Raw genomic sequence first — 22,054 nt, forward strand, 5'->3', positions numbered from 1 at the left:
GAACAGTCTAGGCGATGAGCGAGGAGGAACTTCTGCCATTCGCAGGCTAACTAAGATGGGGGCTATAAACGGCCACAAAATAGACTATAATGGGGTAGCAAAAATTAACTCAAGTAACCCCCTCCTTCCCCCGGGAACTTCCCGGCTGCAGGGCATACAGCCACAGCGTTTTAATAACACTGCTCTTCAGTGATTGGGTTAGGCACTGAACTGTAACGGTTAGATTGAGTTAGATCCATGATTTTATAATGAGAAAAAGGCAGAAATTATAGGAACTCGCAGCTAGGACTTCCTACCCGTGAAGCGAGGTCCCCTTACCTCCCCTGAAACGACAAATTTGTTCCACACTTCCACTTCCCTTTTTTACGGAAGGAATCTAGCGAGACACGGTGATGAGTGTATATAATTGGTGGGAATCACGCGTATCACGAATGACAGTTTAAGGCCATTGAGTGTTTATTCAAACAGAAGAATATAGAATATGATTCGTATAAGAAGACCTGTGCTAAAATGAAATAACATGAACCATTTTGCCGAAATAAATAGCTGAAATAGACTGAACTAAACGCGGTCAGTGTAAAACGCAGACTGCGGACTGCGAACTGCAGACTGCGGACCAGGGGTAAAATGCAGACTGAGTGTAAAATGCGAGCGAGCAAAAACTGTAGTCGCAGAAGGGTTTAAGGGCAAATAAAATCCCGCAAAATACACGTAAACAAACACTTACTTGACGACATATATCTGCTTTCACAAATCCAGTCATTCCTTTCTGGAACTTCGTCGACGACCCAAAAACATAATCACAATCTTGAATATTTTTTTTTCCGTCCGAGCATGGATAATAGATAGATTTTACTTTCTATTATCCATTGTCCGGGGGCACCCAACGTCAACTTTTGGAAAATATCTGTTCGGAAGACGACTTGAGATCTAGAATTTTCGGAACATTTGTTGTAAAATTTCTTGCTAATGCCTGCCTCTTCTAGGATTTTCGAGCATCTAAAAAATTGTATAATTGCCCATTTTTAACGGATTTTTACCCTAAAAAGGTCACCTAGAATTTCGGGCTGAAATTTTCGAAAAGATAAGTTTTGATTCCTATAATTTTCGGATCACTAGACTTTCAGCTAGGAAATCCGAACAGATGGCAAGTTTTAAGGGGACAAAAATATGCCCATATCTACCGTTTACATACTAAAATATGATCAACAATGCATGTTTAAGTGATTCTGAACTATATTCTTGTTGGGTGCCCCTGATTGTCCGAGAGACCTCATGCTCCAGTTTTCGATACACGTGACCGTGAATTGGTACAACACGATGTTTACGCTTAAATAAAAGTAGCCTCCTCGCAGACGTCCTTTGGGGTTCGTTTGTCACGCATTCATTTCGAACCCCAAAGGACGTCTGCGGGGAGGCTAAAATAAAAGCTGCTGACCCAAAATACTGTACAGAAAGAATTATGGCAATAAAAATGGGAGTAAATCATTCCAACAACAAAGAAATATGTTCTGCAGGCAATTTGGATGAACTGCTATGAAAGTATTGCAAATCAAGGTAGGCGGACGTAAGCTGTTCGGACTGTTTGAAACTTCTGGCGAATGTGCAATGTACTTCGACAAGAAAGCGAGGTGTGTAACTGATACCAGCTAGCTAATTCACCTAGCCTGCAAAGCAGGCGTATTTTGCTGTGCAATCGATTTGGACTTTCGACTGACCGAGAGTTGGGGCGAGTCAAAAAATGATTCAATACAGTAAAACACCTATGTGGAGAAGAAGGAGCACAAATGTTTAAAAAGTCTGCAGTCGATCTTAATTCTGCATTTTACCCCTAGCCTGCATTTTACACTCAGTCTGCATTTTACCCCTGGTCCGCAGTCTGCAGTCTGCAGTCCGCAGTCTGCGTCTTTCACTGACCGGAACTAACGTCAGTCATCTGATCTGACGTACTGATTCTTACTGTGGGAATGAATTTTTAGAGTCTGCTTATACGGGGTTATGACCTCAAAAACTGTCTCTTTGTTGTGAATTGTTTTGCTTACCCGAGTGTATTCAGTATCTTTCAAGCGAAACGTAGTAAATTCCATCTAGAGCGGGTTCGCTGAAGTTTAATGTTGAATGGCTGATAAGCCATCCGTGAGTGATATTGTAACTAAAGTCTATCAAGTTGCTCGTGACGGTTCTTCTGATCTGACTGATCTTTTAAAGCGGCTGAAAACTGAACAAAGAAAAACCGCTTTGGAAACAAAAACTAAAGATGGCAGCCAGATTACCACTCCTCTTATCATCGCTGCTCGCAATGGACACCTGAATTCTGTGAAGATTCTTCTAAGTTATAAAGCAGACATCGAGGATCGAGGAACGGTTAAGATAGAGAACGATGTTGTAGAGGGTTGTACACCTTTGTGGGCCGCTGCTGCTGGTGGTCATCGTAATGTTGTGAAACTGTTAATCGAACAAAATGCAGATGTTGACGTCAGAACATCGAGAGGTGGGACTCCTTTGCAGGCTGCTGCCTACGATGGATACCTTGACATTGTGAGATGTTTGGTTGAAAGTGGAGCGGATGTGAATGCACAAAGTAACAGAGGGGATACCCCTCTAATGGTAGCGTGCTTCTGTGGCCACTTAAGTGTTGTTACTTATATTATTAACAAAGGCGCCATTATGGATCTGCAAAACAAAGATGGCAACACTGCACTTCACGGTGCTGTTCCAGGGGACCACTCGAAGGTAGTCAGTGAACTTTTGGCCCTTGGAGCATCACAACTGCCAAATAATCAAGGTTTAACACCGCTTCTTCATGCCTGTGATAAAGGTTCTATTGAAATCGTCGAGTATCTTATCAAAAGACCCGAATGTACAAAGGAACAGAGAATTGATGCTCTTGAACTTCTTGGTGCCACCATTGCTAATAAAACTTGCCGTAACGCCGGTGACACTAAGAAAGCGTTTAGTTATATGAAACGTGGAATGGAGGAGAGGTATGAAGACCTGGCACATCCATTGCTTAAAAAGAAAATACCAAATAGAAAAGAGAGTCAAACTCTTGAGGAACTTGCTCTGTTAGAAGGTGATCATCATGCTATCGCCTTGGAAGGACTTCTCAGCAAAGACAGAATTCTTGGGTCTCACAAGCCAGCAATTCGTCACTCAATCAGATACCGGGGAGCTGTTTTAGCTGACTCTGAACAGTACGAGCTTTGTTTTGGTTTGTGGAAACGAGCGATGGAGCAAGCCACGAACAACGATGTTTCAATAATAGGAGATCTTGGATCCTGCACATCTGCATTTGGAGAAATGGTAGAAAAAGGAATACTTTTAAGACCAAACTTCATTGAAGACGCATTTGAAATACTAGTTGCTGTAAGTGAGAAACGGACAGAAAAATTACAAGAGGGGCATGGAAACGAGGAGCCAAAAGACACGCTTTATTACGCTCTCTATCTTTTGATGATATACACTAAACTTAAAGTTCAAAATGCCAACATGACTGACTTTCTTCAAAGATTCCTGCGTTTAAACCTTAGTTGCAGTAATGGAAATACTCTGCTGCACCTAGCTGCGTGGCACGAAACTCCAATTAAAGAAGACAATGTGCGAAGTGTGTGCAAGCTTCCCTGTGTTGAGACCATGAAGCTTATTTTACATGCAGGGGGGGATGTAAATGCCGTTAACACCGAGGGAAACACACCTCTCCATCTAGCTGTGAAGTATAAACCTGCTGAGCCTAAAGATGTCGAGAGTTTGAGAGAAATGCTGATGTTGTTGTTAGATATCGGTGCAGATCCAAAGCTAGAAAACAAAAATGGTCAAACACCACTGGACAGCTGTGAAACTGACGAGGCTTGTATGATCCTGTCCGAGAAAAGAGGACTGAGTGCCATCAACGTCAACGTCGGAGATGTAAGTAATATTAACATATTATAATTTTGAAAAATCATTTTTCTGTCACGAAATGAGAGAGTACTTTCTTCCGAGTCCGTATGTTATGTTTATGATAATACGTCACGCTCTGGTCACGCTTGTCTGCCCATCCCTATCTGAACGCCTGGAACAGGCTGAATTTCCAAAGTCGTCTCTGTTCGAATGAAACGATCCATTTCATTGATAGTGGCATGTACAGAAGGCCCTTAGATTATGTTATATGATATAACAAGCGGGGGCACGTTTATGTCTTAAGGCGGCCCAATTGTTACTCCGGCCAATTTACTGACTAAGAACTGTTTTGAACCATTCGATTGACGTTTGCGAAAAAGAATTCTCACTGAATTCAAAGTTTTCCAAATAAGAAGTTCAAAGAACAAATTAAACTGAAATGCGTCTGGTTATCACTAACACATTTTTGTAAATATCTTTCGCCTGCGGGGAGAATGGGAGTTTTCCCAATTTCAAGTTTCATTTTTCCCCTCGCACCGTCTCTGCCTTTTTTTTTGCCCCCTTCCACTAAACAGAGAGGCTGTTTACCAGGCTAAATAAGTGCCGTTTTCGTGACGGATTTATGACAGATCGTGGTTTAGAGGTTGCTAATAAAAAATAGTTTAAATAGTTTAGGATATAGTACGTATATTGCACTGAATTACTTTGGCATCATCTGTGGACGCATGTCTTTCCCTTTTCTCGAAGGCTGGAAAAATCGAAAGTGGAAATGAAAAGAGGAGAGAAGGAGGAGGATTTGTTCCTCGAACAGAAAAAGATGCTAATGAAAACATGCAAAAGGAGACTGAAACAAAGGAACTATCAGGTATATAAGAGAATCTAATTAAGGGAATAATTGGTTAAAACAAATAATTGTACCCAGGATCATTAAGCTCCACTGGTGCCATTTAGGTGCCATTTAGGTGCCATTTTAGGTGAGGTAAACAAAGAGAGTGTGTTTTAAACAGAGAGACTGGGGCCAATGGCCCCATATGGCGGATCCCTCATCGTTCAAGGCGGTAGAAGATATTTGGCCTGTTCTCACAGTGATGGACATAATACATGTATGATCAACAAAAAGTAAACAACAACAAAAACAATCCGCAAACTAAATGTAATTTTTGTTTGTAAATGAAAGAAAAATAAGGCCAGCCCATGAGTGTAACCAAGAGAGAAACAGGAGCAGGTGCATTATTAAGTGGAGATCAAATACATTGAGTCTAAAATAAAAATAAATTAATTCAAATTGAGAGGAATTTCCCTTTAGAATGAGGCATTTAAAGCTGTATAGAAGATGCAGTCTCTAAGTTTGATCCTCTCTAGATGTTAGACTAAGGTCACTAAGCGTGAGACCAAAGAAAATTGTCTCTTTTTTTATGCTATGGGACAAAAAGCAGAAAATGGCGTCCTTCTATCTTTACTTCTTTAAGGACAATTGAGGGAGTTGAGACAGCAGTTGGAAAATGTCCAAGAGCAACTAAAACAGAGAGACGGACAACTGAGCGAGGCGACACAACAGCTGACAAATGTTCAAGGGCAGCTACAGGAGAGAGATGGAGAATTGAGGCAGATGACACAACAGTTTACAAATGTTCAAGGGCAACTAAGAGAGAGAGATGAACAGCTGAGAGAGAGGACATTGCAGTTGACAAATGTTGAAAGACAACTACCGGAGAAAGATGGACAATTAAGAGAAATGACACAACAGCTGTCAAATATTCAAGGGCAACTGAGAGAGAGAGAAGGACAAGTGAGGGAGTTGACACCACAGTTGACAAATTTGCAAGGGCAACTTCAAGAAAAAGTTGAAGAAAATACCTCCTTAGAGGAACAACTGAGGGCAAAAGAACAAGAAGTGAATGAACTGGAAATATCTCTTGCAACAACTCAGCAAGCGTTACGTGGACGTCCACGCCAACAGTCACCTGATTGGGTCATTTCACGTGATCAAATTCAGCTGACAGAGAAATGTCTTGGTAAGGGAGGCTGGGGAAGTGTTGTCGAAGGCAAGTATTGTGGCTGCACTGTTGCCGTGAAACAGATTTACAAGGTGCTTCTGAACCTTTCCTCTCATAACAGACAATTGTTTGAGCGAGAAATGAGCATCGCTTCAAGATGCCGCCATCCTTGTCTGCTGCAGTTCATTGGAGCAACAAACGATGAAGGAAGTCCTCTCTTTGTCACAGAGCTCATGGAATCGAGTTTACGAAAATTGCTGGAGCAGCGATCTCTTTCTACAACTGAAGTAGCTGTCATCTCTTTGGATGTGGCTCGAGCATTAAATTACTTGCACCAAAAGAAACAGCGTCCTATTATCCACCGCGATATCAGCAGCGCCAATGTGTTGCTATGGCGACAAGCTGACCAATGGCGAGGCAAAGTGTCGGATTATGGTGCTGCTAATATTATGCAGCATACCATGTCAGTTTGTCCAGGTGCTGCAGTATACAGTGCTCCTGAAGCGTTTACTAAAAATCAAACTGTGAAGGTATGTTGTGTCAATCATTAGTCTGTATTTGGTATTATTTTTTTAACTTTTGGCAACTCATGTAGCATATAGTATCCCTACGAGATACCCAAGGAAAATCGTCATGATTATATTTGTCAATCGGATGCTCGACTACCTCTGAGCTATATGAAGATTGTGGCAGGCTGAGCCATGTACTAAACAGTCTAGACCAAAAGAATGAACAGAACATTGGACTACTGATTTCAGGGAAAGGTGAAATATTTTAGTGGTCGAGTTTGGTCGTCGAGTGACGGGTAGTAATAAAGAAAAATGTTGTATAAAAGATTCTTTAGAAGCTTTATAAAAATCTGAGTCCTTGGAAGGAATAAAACCTATGTCTTATTTAAATTACCGCTTTTGAAAGTGTCATATGTGTACAAAGACGTCAAATAATGCATAAGTTGATGAGTATTGAAGTGGAGCTATAGTGTTGTTACCCTCAGGTAAATTAAGGCATGGGCCTCAATTTGCCTTAATTTGCTCTCTTCAAAAGTGAGGGGGTGGTCTATATCTAAGAGCTTTAGATGAAGAGACATAAAACTTTGCCAGCTAACCACATTTTTAGTTTGAGTCAATTTTGTGCTTTAAAATTATGCAAATTAGGTCACGTGACCTCCATCGGCTGAAAAAGCTTGTTCTTCAAACCGCAACACTTTTTCGTGTGTCTTCAATTATTTTACCGGTTGCATAATGTTAATGCCGTTTAATGTATCACTTCTGTGCTTGGCCTTTTTTAGAAATTTAAAATCGAAGGCGTTTTAACGCCTTCCCATCTTAAAAGATGGGATACAATTGCTTTGAAGGACTGGGTCTAGTTGAAAAAGCCGTTTATTTCCCAAAACAGTAAAAAATTCAAAAAAGGCCAAGCACAGTCTTGTAGATGCTTGCATTACACATTGTCCTAAACCAGTCCGGTTTAATAACTCACAACAAGTGTTGCCATTTTTGTTTAAAGACTTTTTATTGTTTTCTGGCCGTGTGGAGTCACGTGAAACATTTGCATGATTGAACATCACCTAATTGACAGAAACCACACATGTATGTATCTAGCAAAGTTTCATCTTTCTACTGCTTACGTGCTCAGAGATAGACCACCCCCATCACTTTTTTACTGAATCATTGGGGACCCATGCCTTAATTTACCTGAGCCCTGAATATACATATTTTAAATAATCATCGTTCATTTCTTTGGTTTCAGGTCGATGTGTACAGTTTTGGAGCTCTCCTCTGTGAGATGAGCATTGGGGAACTGCCAGATCCTGACAGGCGTGAAGAGCAAGTAGCCATGGTAACAGACCGCATGTTTCGAGCTCTCATCCGGAAATGTTTACATCAAGATCCTCAAGAGAGACCTACTATGGAACATATCATTGGTGAACTAGAAAAACTAGTTTAAGATAGGCTTGATAGGATCTGTTCTATATTCTTTTAAAGTTAAACGTGTTTTTACCGTAAATTAAAAAGGGAGTGAACAGTTCAAGAGACAAAAGGAAGCCCCAACCCCTCCCCGTCTACCCGAGTCCTGACAATTACCCTCGACAAGTCAAAAGGGACTTGCGTGAGTAACGACAACCGAGATTTATCCTACGTTGTCCGTCTCATGCTACTACACGATTTAAATTTGATCAAACAAACTCCATTTTTAGTTTATTTTGCATCATTTTTTGGGAGTAATATCAGCACTTCAGATTTGAAGGGCATACTCATCCTTATATGCGATTTTGGTAAATACGCCCCTGTTCTTGGAGGCTGCGTTGGTCCTGTGGTGAGCGCGCTGGACTAGCAGTCCGGAGATCCCAAGTCCCTCTATGACCACCAGATGGATCGATTTACTGCTTCTCTCCAGTTCAACTTGTAAATAGGGTCTGACTCCTGCCAGTTTGGGTTTTAATAATCATGTTACGATTGAATTGAATCATTTGTTTCTAGTTATTTGGGTGAGTTGTTTGTGATGTAGCTGGGTAGCTAAGTGCACTTGTACATAAATATAACATTAAATTTTGCATTTTAGTCTATTTTACCTTTTTTTCTGCAATCAGTATATGTTAGTGATGGCTGTAGGTCTAGTAATAGAGAATTAGCAGTGCTGAATCTACAAAAGCTTTTGGTAGTCTAAGGATTGAACTTCCACTGAATTTTTAGAATTTTTATTGCCTGAACAAGTGAAATATTCATGGTTATATTCCTGTAAACTTGAAAATTTGTTCAATTCAGTGGGGCGACAGCCGCACCTTAGTCGTAGTAATACAGCGGTAGCTTCTAAAAGTAGATATCAGTCTTTGAAGTGAAATGAAATGCATATTGGGATCCTAACTTTACTTTATTAGGGACCTTAAGCAACAACGACGACGACGGCAGTGAAAACATCACTAAAAAAATGAATTTGCGTCCTTTCAAACTTTATGGCGTCTATTTGAAGCCGCACAATTCATCAGATGTAGTCGAGTTTTCCTGGAGTTGAATTTTTAACGACTTTATCCATGTTCAAATTGAGGAAGGACAATTTGTCGTCGTATGTCCACGTCCTCCACAAAACTTCACATCGGGAGGTTTCACGTCGTAGTCGTGCAGTAGACGTCAAAGAAATGTACTAAAAAACGTGATGCAAGTGCAGAGTAGTTGTTTTGCTCATAAAACCAATTGTTTTTTTGAGTTGTCCTTGTCGTCGTCGTCGTTGAAGTTGCTTAAGCTCCCCAATTGTCCTTTCACACTTACAGAGATTCGGTCTCACAAACAATTCAAAAATTTGGACATACAGTCGAAGCTGTCGTAAGCGACCACCTCTTAAATGAAAAAAAAAATTGGTCGTAACTAAACCTGGTCGCTTTCGAGAATAAGCTCTCCTAAGCGACCGCAAGGTGAAACAATAGAGGGCGGTAACCCACCCACTTATGAGTGACTTTATATCTGATATAGACGGCTAAACACTACATCCAGTTTTGTTTATCAAAGTAACACCAAGATATTTATCAACGAGCCTTTAGCGCAGTGTACAGTTTCTTCAGTGTTGCCTGAGTGGTCGCTTACGAGAGTTTAAGAACAAAGAAAAAGTCCAGTTAGGTAATGCCAAAGGTGGTCCAGGTCGCGTACGGGAGCGGTCAGTTTACAAAGTTTAAGTCACAGTTCAAACGGGGTTTCACAGAGATGGTTTTCACCAGAGCTGGTCGCTTACGAGAGTGGTCGAAAGGAGAGCTTTGACTGCATGATAGGGACCAGAGGATCGAAGGATCGAAGGACCATTAGAAATAACTGGAGGGCTGATAATTCCCCGTGAGAAAAATGATTGTGTCTTAAAAACAGCGATAGGAAAGCAAAACATAGACGATTTAGAGAATAGAAGGGAAACTCGGTCATCCATAAACCTGTATGTTGACCGCCAATAAAAGCGGTGCAAGTAGTCCTTAGATTAGCTAGTCCTACTTCATCAAAGAGTAATCATGATCCAATGTACTAATATAGCTCTAGTAAATCTGTAGAGTGGACTCAAAATATGGAAGAGATATTTAGTTTACTATAATCATTTCTTTTTCATTTGGGAAATATTCTTACGTTCGTTTTCAAGTTTAGTTTGTATTGGTGGATCCAGTAATTTTTAATGTAAAGGGTGACCAATCTTTTCCTACGTTTTAAATTTAAAACTGGAAATTATCAGCTCCCACTTCCCGCATTTCAGTTGTTAAAAAAACTTAAATAACATACTTTAAGCTTAGAGGTGAATTGTTGTGAAAGATTTCACTGAACAGTGTATTCGAGTTTGCAATCTCAGTTGAAAGACAAGTAAAGTATGTCAATTCCATTATGACAAGTTGTCAACCATTCGTTGCCTACAAGACCTGTTTACATGTAAGTGGGAAATGTAGAGTTAGTAAAACAATGTTAGTAATAAAGTTTTTTAAAAAGGAACCGATGGTAGAACTCTTCCTTTAAACTTTAGATCCACACGAAGGAATCTCTATGAAATCGTTTGGAGTGGTGTGATTCATAATTTGATTGGACAAATCAACAGTAATCAAGGGCGGTTCGATAGGAAGTCCATTAAACGTCACGAATTTTCTTTTAGAGTTCGCAGTTCCCATTTTCCTCTTCTTCCTGTTCAAAGACCATTCAAACACCTGCTCCGCGCCTTGGCCATTTTCAGGAACCAGAAGAAACTCATTTTGAGTTGGCTTTGTTTGATTACACACTTCCTGAATTTCCCTTTCTCGTGTTTCAACTGGTACCGAACGTCCTTCGAAAGTGGCTGTCTGCCACGAGGGAGCTAGATTAGTTTTGATTCCATCCACAGGGTTGATATAATACTCCGAATTCGTGTTAAAATTGTGCAAACGAACAAACAATTTTCTATCATTTGGCCGGATTGCCATAGAACTCGGACTGCGCATGGCTTGTGGGCCTTCACGCCTCGTAAACAGTATAGTATCGCTCAAAGAAGCTTCATTCATGTTTTGTGAAATACCCAGAGCGCTGAAAACTTCTTCTTCGATGTCTTTTTTTCTTTTTTCCCTGATACACTCGTGGCAATACTTAGAGCCCATGATTTCGCAGAATTGCCTTCCTTGGGCCGCGTCAAAAAGACAGTTGTAACAGGTCGCCGTGTTAGTATAGTCGTAAAAATACGGCGAAGGCGAACCGTTATACGTTTCTGCTCTGGAACGGGCGAAAACACCATTCTCTAACCTCCAATCTTTCCTGTCTTTTAAATCCCCGGTGCTGAATGGTCTTTGCTCTCCTATGACTTCAGGATCCGTCATTCTATGCCTGCCCTGACTCTTTTTCGCTGATATCTTTTTCCGCCCAAGCAAAAATTCACGTTGAAGCATTGTTGGTACGAAGATTGGAACCTCAGAGCGCCATTACCGTGGAATTTAAGTCAGACTGTCTGGTCGTTAACCCTTTACAGGAACCTTGATTACACTCACAAACGATAGCCTCTGGGGTAGTTACTATTTGCCAAAATATAAAGCCCAGCACAGGCAAAACGAGACGCGACTGAAATACACTTAAACAGCTTTCACCGTGGCGACCAGCGAACAACGTTTTTAATACTTTTTGTTTACTATAGGAAAGTTCCTATTTATCGCGTCTTTGAATTTCATTTTCCAGTCTATTAACAGCTAAGTACCGTTAATATGCTCTTACATTTGAAGCCAACCTTTGCCAAAGAACAACAAAGGGGGCTTAGCGGAACACAAAGGACAATAATCTTTCATTTGTTTTCCATATAGACATTGTAATAATAGTGTCTTGTGTGGAAGCTAACTAACGTCATTCTTTGCTTTCTTTCTTATTTTACAGAAAATAATTGAGGAAAAAAAAATTGGTTACCGGAACGCTTTCAAAATTTACCCAGCATTTTCTCAAAAAGAACGGATTTTGGGGCGCAGTATAAAATGAAGTTTTTAACCATGCAGTTAATTACATCTCACTCAACTAGCCTTCAACTCGCTTCAATACGTTTAATATTGTTAAGTCGATGTCTTTACCAATGGTTCAAGATATCAACATTCGTATAAATGTTGTAATGTTGAGCATTTTACTGAGCATTTTATTGTTTTTAATTTTGTAATTAAGCGATCTAGCCTGTGTAGCATTCGTTTGTATTAGTTTCATTCAAGAGACGATATTCTCTCTTGTTTCATTTTAGCCGAAGCAAGAAGCGCACCAGACCCGCGAGGTCATGAATCAACAAAAATGGAGCAAAAAATTAGGAGCCCCTAATACTTTTAATCCTTTTTACCCCATGGGCCTGGCGCGCGTCTCATGTGCTTTTCCCGCGACTGCTACGCAAGCCTTCATCAGCCGCGGTCACGATTCATACTCAATGAATGACAGAAGATGGGTTTCTTTCAAAACTATGATAATCTGTAACTAATTCTGATTACACAAACCTCGGTCCCAATAGGTACCAGCTTCCCCTGGCAACGGCGACTATAGAGCGTTTTCATATGACGTCACGGTCATGGCTTCCATGTTGGTGTTCCAAATCAATCCTGTGCGAGTTGAACACTTTCTAGACGTTTTCAATTTTTCTAGTCGATTTGCATACTAATTGAATGCTTGCCACGTGAGTGAAAACTCTCTATAGAGTGATTTCACATGACGTCATGGCGGCCATATTGGTGTTCCAAAATAATGAAACGGCGACCATGTTGGTGTCCCAAACTAATCCTTTGGGAGTTGAACTCTTTTGTTATGCAAACACTCTCTTTTGCTCCAATGAATATGCATAGATGCTGGCCACGTGAGTGAAAACACTCTATACGACGGTATCTGTGTTGTTCCAAACCTGGTTTAGAGTTCCAGAAAAAAAGTGATCTACCTTTGTGCTCAAATATTAAAATTTTCTTATGTTGACGTTCTTTTCTGCTTCTAACTAACATTTGTTGTTCATGTTGGTAAGAATGAACAAAACGAGTTAATACTTGTGAAAATTTTTAGATATTCCTAATTATTTTTACTGTAAATGATTTTTAAATGAAGTTTCGCTTAGTTATATCAATATATAAATGGAAAAGCCCTGAGGACGAGGCTGTGCATAAAATCAAGAAAGCTAATAAACAAGACAAAATCACTTAGACTGTTGTTGATGGTTCACGTTGGTTTACCAGTTTTCTGATCACAATGTCGCTCCCAGGGTGTCCGTTTCGGGAGAAAGAGAGACACCATGGGAACAGTACATACAATACAATACAATGCAATGCAACGCAATGCAGTGCAGTGCAGGCGCAGCACAGCATAGCAAAGCACAGCACAATTCAATACAATGCAGTACAATGCAATGCAGTGCAGTTGCAGTGCAGTTCAGCGCAGTACAGGCTAGGCGCAGCACAACGCAGCACAGCACAACACAATACAATACAGTACAACAGTACAGTACACTATGATACAGTACAATACAATACAACATAAAACAATACAGTACAGTATAGTATTATACAATACAATACAATGTACGTGACTGGAGAAAATAAAATACAATTACAATTACAAAACAAAAACAGAACAAACTTTAACCAGCCATATTAAACATAATGGTAACTATACTATGTTTACTTAGTACGCTTATTTACTAAAATAATAATATTTGTTTTTACCAAAATAGAGCGACCGTTCTTTTGTCCACCAGTTTTGCCAGATCATTGCAGTGATATGTGGCAGACAACGTACTTCAAACGAGACAAATCAGCGTAAAAAGATCTGAAAGACCAGGTGTTGATTTGCTCCTATTATAAAAAAGGCAGCCTGTAGAGACCTCGCGATGACTTGGGATGGTATTCCTGTTGTACACGATTTACTGTGGTGAAACAAGAACGCTTGAGTCCAGTCAGATAGTCTGGTCTTTAAATAATCGTTTACAATAAACAGCTTTTCGAGAGAACTTTTTGAGCATACACGATCCCCTCCAGCAGGCTATAATGAATTAGGAACTGATTCGAAAAATCAGTTCCAAAACTAGAATTTTTATGCTGATTTGTATGCTGTTTTGGATGGTTTACTTTGTGTTGCTACTTTATTGTCATTCGCATATTAATATTTAGAAAAAGATTCCCTATTCTCAAGGAGCGAGCTGGTCTGCTGGGTATTCCCTTTTCATCTCGGAAATACAAGCCGGCGGCTAGATTATACGTCTGCGTCACGCAGGCTAGAATAAGTAAAAACGTTAAAGCGAGAGCAATAATTGTTCATTCTGTTTCAAGGAAATTTGACGGATTTCTCAAAGCCTCCTTTAAACTGGTAACTCCCAGTTAAGGTTATTTCACTGGACAGGTTCATGCACTGTTTTTTTTATTGTTTAAAAAGGCCACCTTAAAAGAAATTGCCAGTTTAGTATTGAACAATCGTGTACTATTAAAAGCCAGTAAAGAGATGAATTTCCTTTTCTGTGTTCCAGCTGGAAGCGATCAATATGGGAACTGGGGTGAAACTAGGGAAAATCTTTACGCCATGATCATTGCCTTGAATGTCGCTACTCATACGGGAATTTTTCATGCCCGCCGGCAGTAAAATTCAACATTCGTTAGAGCATACTGCATGTGATAACAAAGAAAATAGCCAAAGATCGACCACTGGCCCTTACGTTTTTCTGTTTTATTGACTTATAAATTCCTCTGGCTTCTACCAGCAAATGGGTTTAATCGAGGAGGAATCAATAAATTATTTTGAACAAAAATGTGTTTGCTACAGATTCTACAAGTAATATCGAATTTGCTTTGAATTAAGATTGGCTGTTTTGGAAGCTTTGTCGTGTGGAAGCTCAGTTCAGTAGATGGAAAAATTTGACGAATCACTCGGTTAACTTCACGGCCAGCATATGGAAGTTCCATGTATCAGGCGGGCTCCTGGAAATTTTAGCAGGGTTACGACCACTACAAGTACTATGGAAACTGGGTTTCCAAAAACACTTCTCGATCCTCTTGGAGGCCGTAAGGGAGCATGGTTGGCTGATTTGAAAACTTCTGCGCGTGCTAATGACACTAATATAAGCAAAATTCTGCCTCCTGCGTGAGATGAAGACATTCGTTGCATGGGAACGCAAAAAAAAAAAAAAAACAGTCTGTAGTTTAACAAGGACAGAAGCCTTGGAGCGAGCAACTCTCCCGTCATACTAGTCCTATGTCACTGCGTTTTTGTGGACCGTTTTATTTTTAGATACATTTTAGTGCACTGTTTCCCGCGAAAATGAAATCCACTCTGTTCATGAACTCATGATAAATATATAATGTGACAAAGGAAAAATAAAAGTCATTAAAAGGTCAAAATTGACACTGTCAGAGTTTTTGGTTTTGGTGACCGGTTTGTGGGACCTGAAAGATATTCTAAATTCATGCCAAAATTGTTCTAAAAATAAACTAGTCAGTGAAAACGCCGTGAAACGAGTACATGGAAGTTGCTTGCTCCGAGTTATGGGCTCTTGACAGGGACGGTTACTAAACTAAGAGGCCCTGCCGGGCCGGAAGGGTAGTGGGGGGGGTTACCGGGGCCGCTTACCTGGACTTACTGTCTCGGCTTTTAGTCAAACAAAGCTAGTGTTTATTTGAACTGATATTGTTAATGTCAAGGAATAAGCAGCTTTTCTTGCTATACAGTAAAAAGAACATCGCTTACTTGAATACATTGGAAACGATTATTGAAGCATGTACTGAGTATAAAACAAGCTGCAGCAAAGCTATTCGAGGCTAGGGACGTAAAATTCCCGCGCCTTATAGCTTTCACCTGTGTTGCGTACAAAACGATATTCTAACTTGTCGGCACTGTAAGAGTGAAATAGTCAACTATCCGTCTAGCTAATATCTCAGACTCCAATTCGCTGTTATAAAAGATTTAACTGAATTGGCGCACACTATCTCACAAAAACCCCTACGTACCCAACCGTTTCAACCAAGAAACAAATAGAACGAGGATAAAACGGCTAAACATCTAGATATCTGTTACCTACGTTTGGAGTACGACTGTAAAATGTTCCGTTCTAATATATTGTCAGCAATATATATTGGTAAGTTTGCCAAGTATTTCCGATAGCCTTCCAATACTCAAGGAGAATGTTATCTCTAGAATCACAATGCAGACACGTTCGCAGTCGAATACAAAGAGCTGTTTTAGCTACATCACTTTATGCAACCTGTATAGTTAAGGAAGCAAATATGTCGGGCGTTCTGGGAACGCTATTTCTCCTCCTTGCAGCAACTGCTGCTCTGAAAACCGTCTTAGACGAAAAACAAGACCAAAAAGATGCAGCCGAACCTGTGGAATTCATGAACATTCCTGCAGCTTTAGAGGAGGGCATAAGCAAAGATGACTTCGACGAACTTTATTCTCAACGTGCAGATATAAACGGTAAGAAAGCTAAAGAGATTAGAGAGCATCTGAGATGTTTTGGGTAAAAATTATCTTTTTTTCTTGCCGTGCAGAAAGCTTTTCTTAAAATCAACGGAGAAGATGTATAGGATGAACTTTCTGGGGGAAAGGGAGGGACCTCCTACAATGGCCTGCACGGGAGGCTCCGCCCGGGGTATAGACATATAAAAGGGTAGATACTTCAAGGGTAAGGGGTTACATTAGGGACGGAGCCTCCCTGTCAAAATTTTTTTTATTTTCTTTCTCCCCCCCGGGATGCGCATTTGTATGTTATTCCGCTGGTTATTCCATGGTGGCAGACACATGACCAATACCCTCGTGGGAGCGTATTCAATGCTCATTGCCCTCTTGTGCAGGTGGTAAAGACAAAGATGAAGACGATGAAGATACTCAGGATTAAAATATATGTGACAGCGGACAAGCGTCAGCCAAGGACCTTTTCTAGTCCATGCATCATTCAAGAACACTGAACAGGGGGCCCAAGGTCTTAAACTCGTTTTGCCTTCAGGGTGGCAAAAGGCTATTATTTCAAACTACGTTACTGGCTTCCGGACTGGATTGCAGTCTTAGAATTTTATTTTGGCGAGGTTTTAATTTTCATTCCTCGAGATGAGAGGTGAAAGATTTAAAACTGGTTTAATATGACACACATGAGAGCAGAAAACTTTTTTAAACTTTATTTACGTGTCAGGATATTAAGCTTACAAGCTTACAGCTTCTTTTCTATTTGACTCATTTGCAGATGCTGCAAGCGTGGAGAACGAGATGAACGAAGCCTTTAAAGAAAACAGTAAAGATATCGAATTTGACGAGAGGGGCGAAACTTCTAACGAAGACAAATTAGGAGACATAGAAGGCGAAATTGAAGACGCTTCAAACGAAGAAAGTAAAATTGACATAGCCCAGGGCATAGAAAAGACTTCTTTTGAAGACAGTGAAGTTATGGCAAACGAGATGGACGGAAAGTTTGACGAAGATGGCAGATACATCATAAATGATAGAAGGGACGAAAGTTTTAACGAAGACAACGAAGGTAGGGCAGAGTATAAGATGGACGAACGTTCTGAAGAAGATTCGATACCTGAAGAATATATCGAATATATCAAAATTAATGATGGCATGGAAGAAACTATTAACGAACATAAACATGGCGCCATAGACGAAGATCTCGAAGATGGGTATGCGCAAGGTAATGTAGTTTTTTAACCTCATGAAAGAGAATATGAAAATAGTTTTAGCTACACCTCGTTGCTTCTACAAAACTAAAAGTTTCACAAGAACTGAAAAATATAGATCGAAGCGGTTTTGAGACTGACATGTAACTAAATTGCAATTCAACAATTTCTAAAGGGGTCACAAAACTCGTTTCTAAGTTATAAGTAACATAAGATAAATAAGTTAAATTAAGGGTGCTTTGACAGACTATACAGTGGCTATGGTAAATGTTACACAACAAAAGTTATTGGACGTATTTTGGTGTCATCCGACCATAATTATCCTTTTTATATCAGTAATATCATGCACTCGTCCTGACAATTTTACACATTGTTTTAACTTTGATTAGAATTTACCGTGGAGGAAGAAGAAAATTTCCCTTATACGTTTGAAAATCAAAAAGACACAGTGCGCCATTGTGGTTTTGGGATCTACTACAACTCTTCTCACCAAGGGTGTTGTGGTAACAAGCATCGATACAACTTGCGAACTCAGCAATGTTGCAATGGAACCGTGGTTAGCCTTTTCTACCTAAAGTGCTGCAATGACGGGAGCGTTGCCTCGAGGAATTCTTCATGTAGCCTGCCAACCAAGTGCGGGATTGTAAGATACAACATCTCATATCAAGGGTGCTGTACTGGGACATCTCGCAATTACGTGTATGACCTAAGCACCCAAAAGTGTTGTTATGGTCGTGTCTATCCTAATAGTATTCCATGTCTACCAATATGTGGTTACGGGTTCTATAACGCATCGCATCAGGGGTGTTGTGATCGCAGATATGTGTATTACCTGAGTAACGAGAAGTGCTGTTATGGTCTTGTAATTCCCAAAAACGAGTCCTGTGTGCATTCCTATAACTGTGGTAATATCAGGAACTACGATCCAACGATTTACGGATGTTGCGGTGGCGACTACTTGTACTTTTTGAAGTATAGGAAATGCTGTTATGGTCATGTCATTTCCAAAAACGACTCTTGTCTACCCTCCCGCGGATGTGGTTACTCAAGTTACAACTCCGCGACCCATGGTTGCTGCCAAGGAAAATTGCCGTACTCTTTGAAATATCAGAAGTGCTGTTATAGCCGTGTTATTTCCAAGAACGCTCCTTGTATCCCAAGGTGCGGTCACAAGAACTACAATGCATCTTTCCAAGGGTGTTGCGCTGGCAAATACATCTACTACCTGAATACTCATAAGTGCTGTTATGGTCTTGTGATTGCTCAAAACGATTCCTGTGTGCCTTTCCCTAAATGTGGCTACTTAAGCTACAACCCAGCGACGCATGGATGCTGCAATGGAAGATATCGGTTCTCCTTAAAGTATTATCAGTGCTGCTATGGTCGTCTCATTCCAAACAATGCCTATTGTGTACCGTACCGCAAATGCGGTTTCGTAAGCTACAACCCAACCATCTACAGATGTTGCGGAGGCCAATACCTGTACTTTCTGAGGTACAGCAGGTGTTGTTATGGTCATGTTATTCCCAGACGCCACTCTTGTGTACCTTTCCGCAAATGCGGTGATTCAAGTTACAACCCCAAAACCCATGGGTGTTGCAAAGATCGTTCCGTGTACTCTTTGAAATATCAAAAGTGTTGTTATGGTCGTGTAATCCCAAAATCCTACGCATGCACGAGTTACATGTGTGGACTGTACCCCTACAACCCACGAACAGAAGGTTGCTGTAGTGGCAGGAGAAGATACAAAAAAAGGATCAAGAGGTGCTGTAATGGTCGTGTGATCTTCAGGATATCCACATGCTTAGCCAAATGTGGTAAAGTCACCTACGATCCACGAAAACAAGGTTGCTGTAATGCCAAGTACAAGTACAGCAAAAGGTTTAAGAAGTGTTGCTACGGTCGTGTGATCTTCAGGATATCCACATGCTTACCCAAATGTGGTAAAGTCACCTACGATCCACGAAAACAAGGTTGCTGTAATGGCAAGTACAAGTACAGCAAAAGGTTTAAGAAGTGTTGTTACGGTCGTGTAATCTCCAAGAAATCCACTTGCCTATTATACCCAAATGTGGCAAAGTCTCCTACAATCCACGAATACAAGGTTGCTGTAATGGCAAGCAAAGATACAACAAAAGGTTTATAAAGTGCTGTCATGGTCGCGTAATTTCCAAGAAATCCACTTGCTTATCAAAATGTGGCATGGTGACCTACAATGCACAAACACAATGTTGCTGCGGTGGCAATTTCAGGTTCAACAGAGGTTTGTGACTGACAGAACACGCTCTTGCTTGAACCGTGGATACAATTTCGCCATGCTTTTCTCATATTTCAATTAGCTTAAGTTTCAAAGTGGTTTTATAAGAACCGTTTAAAATACGACTTATATCACGTGACACTAAGTTGCATGCAAATTACCAAAGAACCTTTTCACAACAGACATTTCCAACAAAGCGAATGATGCTCACTGTACTGAGTTACTCGCCTTACTTGTACCTTTCATGCTTGTTATCCCTTATCTCTGTAACCCTTAAAACAGATACATGTATTCATTATCCCTAGAAATTCCAATTAAGGCAGGGAACGCGCAGGGAGAGGTGCTGGGGGCGGAAATTGCCCTCCCCTCGCCCTTTTTGGGCGAAATAAAAACATCTTTGCCAAAAATTTAAAGTTACATTTATGGTAGAGAATAAAGAGACTATATATGTAGCTGAAAAGATGCAATAATTACTGTGCTTGTTACGGCAGAGGCCAGCGGTGAGTTCATAAAGACTCTTTGCGCGGGAGCTAAGAAAGAAAGAACCAAGACGATAAGTGCAGGTATTAAACGAGCGTACGGGAATCGCTGCATAAAGATTACAAAATGGCAACAAAATTGCTAAAAAACTTGCGCCTAAGATCGCAGCTACATGAGTCGCTAAAAATTTTCTTAAAAATCTTAAAGCACCAAAAGTGGCGCGGAATTGTTGCTCTTCACAGAGCCACTAACCTTGGCCCGCCGAGCGGAGATTAGTTTTTCTGGATATGAACACAGGTAACCCAGGCTCTGTGATAGTACCACAGTACGGTTCCAGTAAAATTACAGTGTTTGTATGGGGTAAAAATATCATCCTAAAATTTCTAGGAAATACTAAATAAAGATCAATGAAACTTATTCTGCAGTTAATTGTTGTTGTCCTTATTGCTCCAACGAAGTTTCGGGATAATTTGCAGTAATTTGTTCAAATTCACTCTATCTACAATAATAATATACAAGGTAGGAAACACGAGGTGCCATTTTCGCCGACATGCTCTCATTCAACACAACTTTTTCCACGAAATTCGAACTCCAACGGAAAATAGACATGCCAGGATCGTAGAAATAGGATAGCAGCAGATATAGAAACCAATGAAGCTTTCCCAGATAGAGAAACGAATCCCACAGACTTTGACAAACTCGAAGAATATAATCCAAACACACCGAGAATACTCTCGCCGAAGCAGCCGGGCCAGATCAACGCGCGGCCAAGAAAATGAAGCCTGGGCACTGTACAAAAAAATTCCATCCCGGGGGTCCTGGGGTGACCTTTCTAGGGACCGATACATCATTTGCCCAAGGCCACCCTCCCCTGCTGGAAAAATACTTGATAGAAGGCAATTGTCCTTCCTAGCCAATCACCATTTGCCAGAGCAAACCCCGCACACGCGCCTGAATTTAAATGGATAAAAAAAAAGTAATATAATCAGGAGAGTCTGCGGAGTTACAAGGCGTCCCATTTCTTTTACTAAGGAATGCAAATAACAGTAATGAAACTAATGAAATAACAACGCGAAATGCTTACAAGGCGGGCTAAAAACAAGGTTGAACAAAAGGTAGATGATGACTGAGATACTGTTGCTGTGAACTCTCGAGCGAAACTATCGTAAATAAACGTTGAAGCTTACAAACTAATGTCAAAAATTATACAGAAAATTGCGACAGAATATGAATTGCGATAACTGAGACGAATGTGAAAGCCACGTGCACTAGTAAACAAAGAACTAGCGCGATTAACATATTTAGCGATTAATGCGGCAGTAACACGCCGACTTCTTGTCAATACAAGTGAACGCTCTATCGGCATCGTGAGACACCTCTCTTTGAATTTGATCCTGTTGTACAAATGCCTCGGTAAGAGCCAAAATTCACTTATATCTTTTGCTCGTTTTAAGTTTTGTAAATCGTCCTTCGTTGTTCTTTCCTTTGCCCTTATAACCTTGCCCTATTGATGTTTGATAAACTTTCTGAGGACCAGCGCCAGGAGCTGAATATAGTTCGAGAGGAAAATAATCTCTTTATAACAGGCCATAGTGATTGGCTAGGAAGAACAATTGCCTTCTATCAAGTATTTTTCCAGCAGGGGAGGGTGGCCTTGGGCAAATGATGTATCGGTCCCTAGAAAGGTCACCCCAGGACCCCCGGGATGGAATTTTTTTGTACAGTGCCCAGGCTTCATTTTCTTGGCCGCGCGTTGATCTGGCCCGGCTGCTTCGGCGAGCGTATTCTCGGTGTGTTTGGATTATATTCTTCGAGTTTGTCAAAGTCTGTGGGATTCGTTTCTCTATCTGGGAAAGCTTC

At 40.6% G+C, this 22,054-nt stretch overlaps 3 protein-coding genes across 3 annotated transcripts; 2 read left to right on the top strand and 1 right to left on the bottom strand.

Moving 5' to 3' along the window:
* Positions 1-1,967: 1,967 nt before the first annotated feature.
* LOC140939226 (uncharacterized) lies at positions 1,968-9,027 on the top strand. The gene is made up of 4 exons (XM_073388801.1): positions 1,968-3,906; positions 4,627-4,744; positions 5,349-6,406; positions 7,626-9,027. Exons 1-4 carry the CDS (start codon positions 2,119-2,121, stop codon positions 7,821-7,823), a joined length of 3,162 nt encoding a protein of 1,053 aa, XP_073244902.1. The 5' UTR covers positions 1,968-2,118; the 3' UTR covers positions 7,824-9,027.
* A 1,296-nt stretch (positions 9,028-10,323) lies between these two features.
* Positions 10,324-11,178, bottom strand: LOC140936895 (uncharacterized). The gene has a single exon (XM_073386399.1). It carries the CDS (start codon positions 11,176-11,178, stop codon positions 10,351-10,353), a length of 828 nt encoding a protein of 275 aa, XP_073242500.1. The 3' UTR covers positions 10,324-10,350.
* Positions 11,179-16,019: 4,841 nt separating this feature from the next.
* On the top strand, positions 16,020-19,715 carry LOC140938693 (uncharacterized). The gene is made up of 3 exons (XM_073388193.1): positions 16,020-16,261; positions 17,025-17,471; positions 17,847-19,715. Exons 1-3 carry the CDS (start codon positions 16,069-16,071, stop codon positions 19,601-19,603), a joined length of 2,397 nt encoding a protein of 798 aa, XP_073244294.1. The 5' UTR covers positions 16,020-16,068; the 3' UTR covers positions 19,604-19,715.
* The last annotated feature ends 2,339 nt before the right edge of the window (positions 19,716-22,054 follow it).

The sequence above is a fragment of the Porites lutea genome, chromosome 5 (genome assembly GCF_958299795.1).
Source record: "Porites lutea chromosome 5, jaPorLute2.1, whole genome shotgun sequence".
NCBI classification, from domain to species: domain Eukaryota; kingdom Metazoa; phylum Cnidaria; class Anthozoa; order Scleractinia; family Poritidae; genus Porites; species Porites lutea.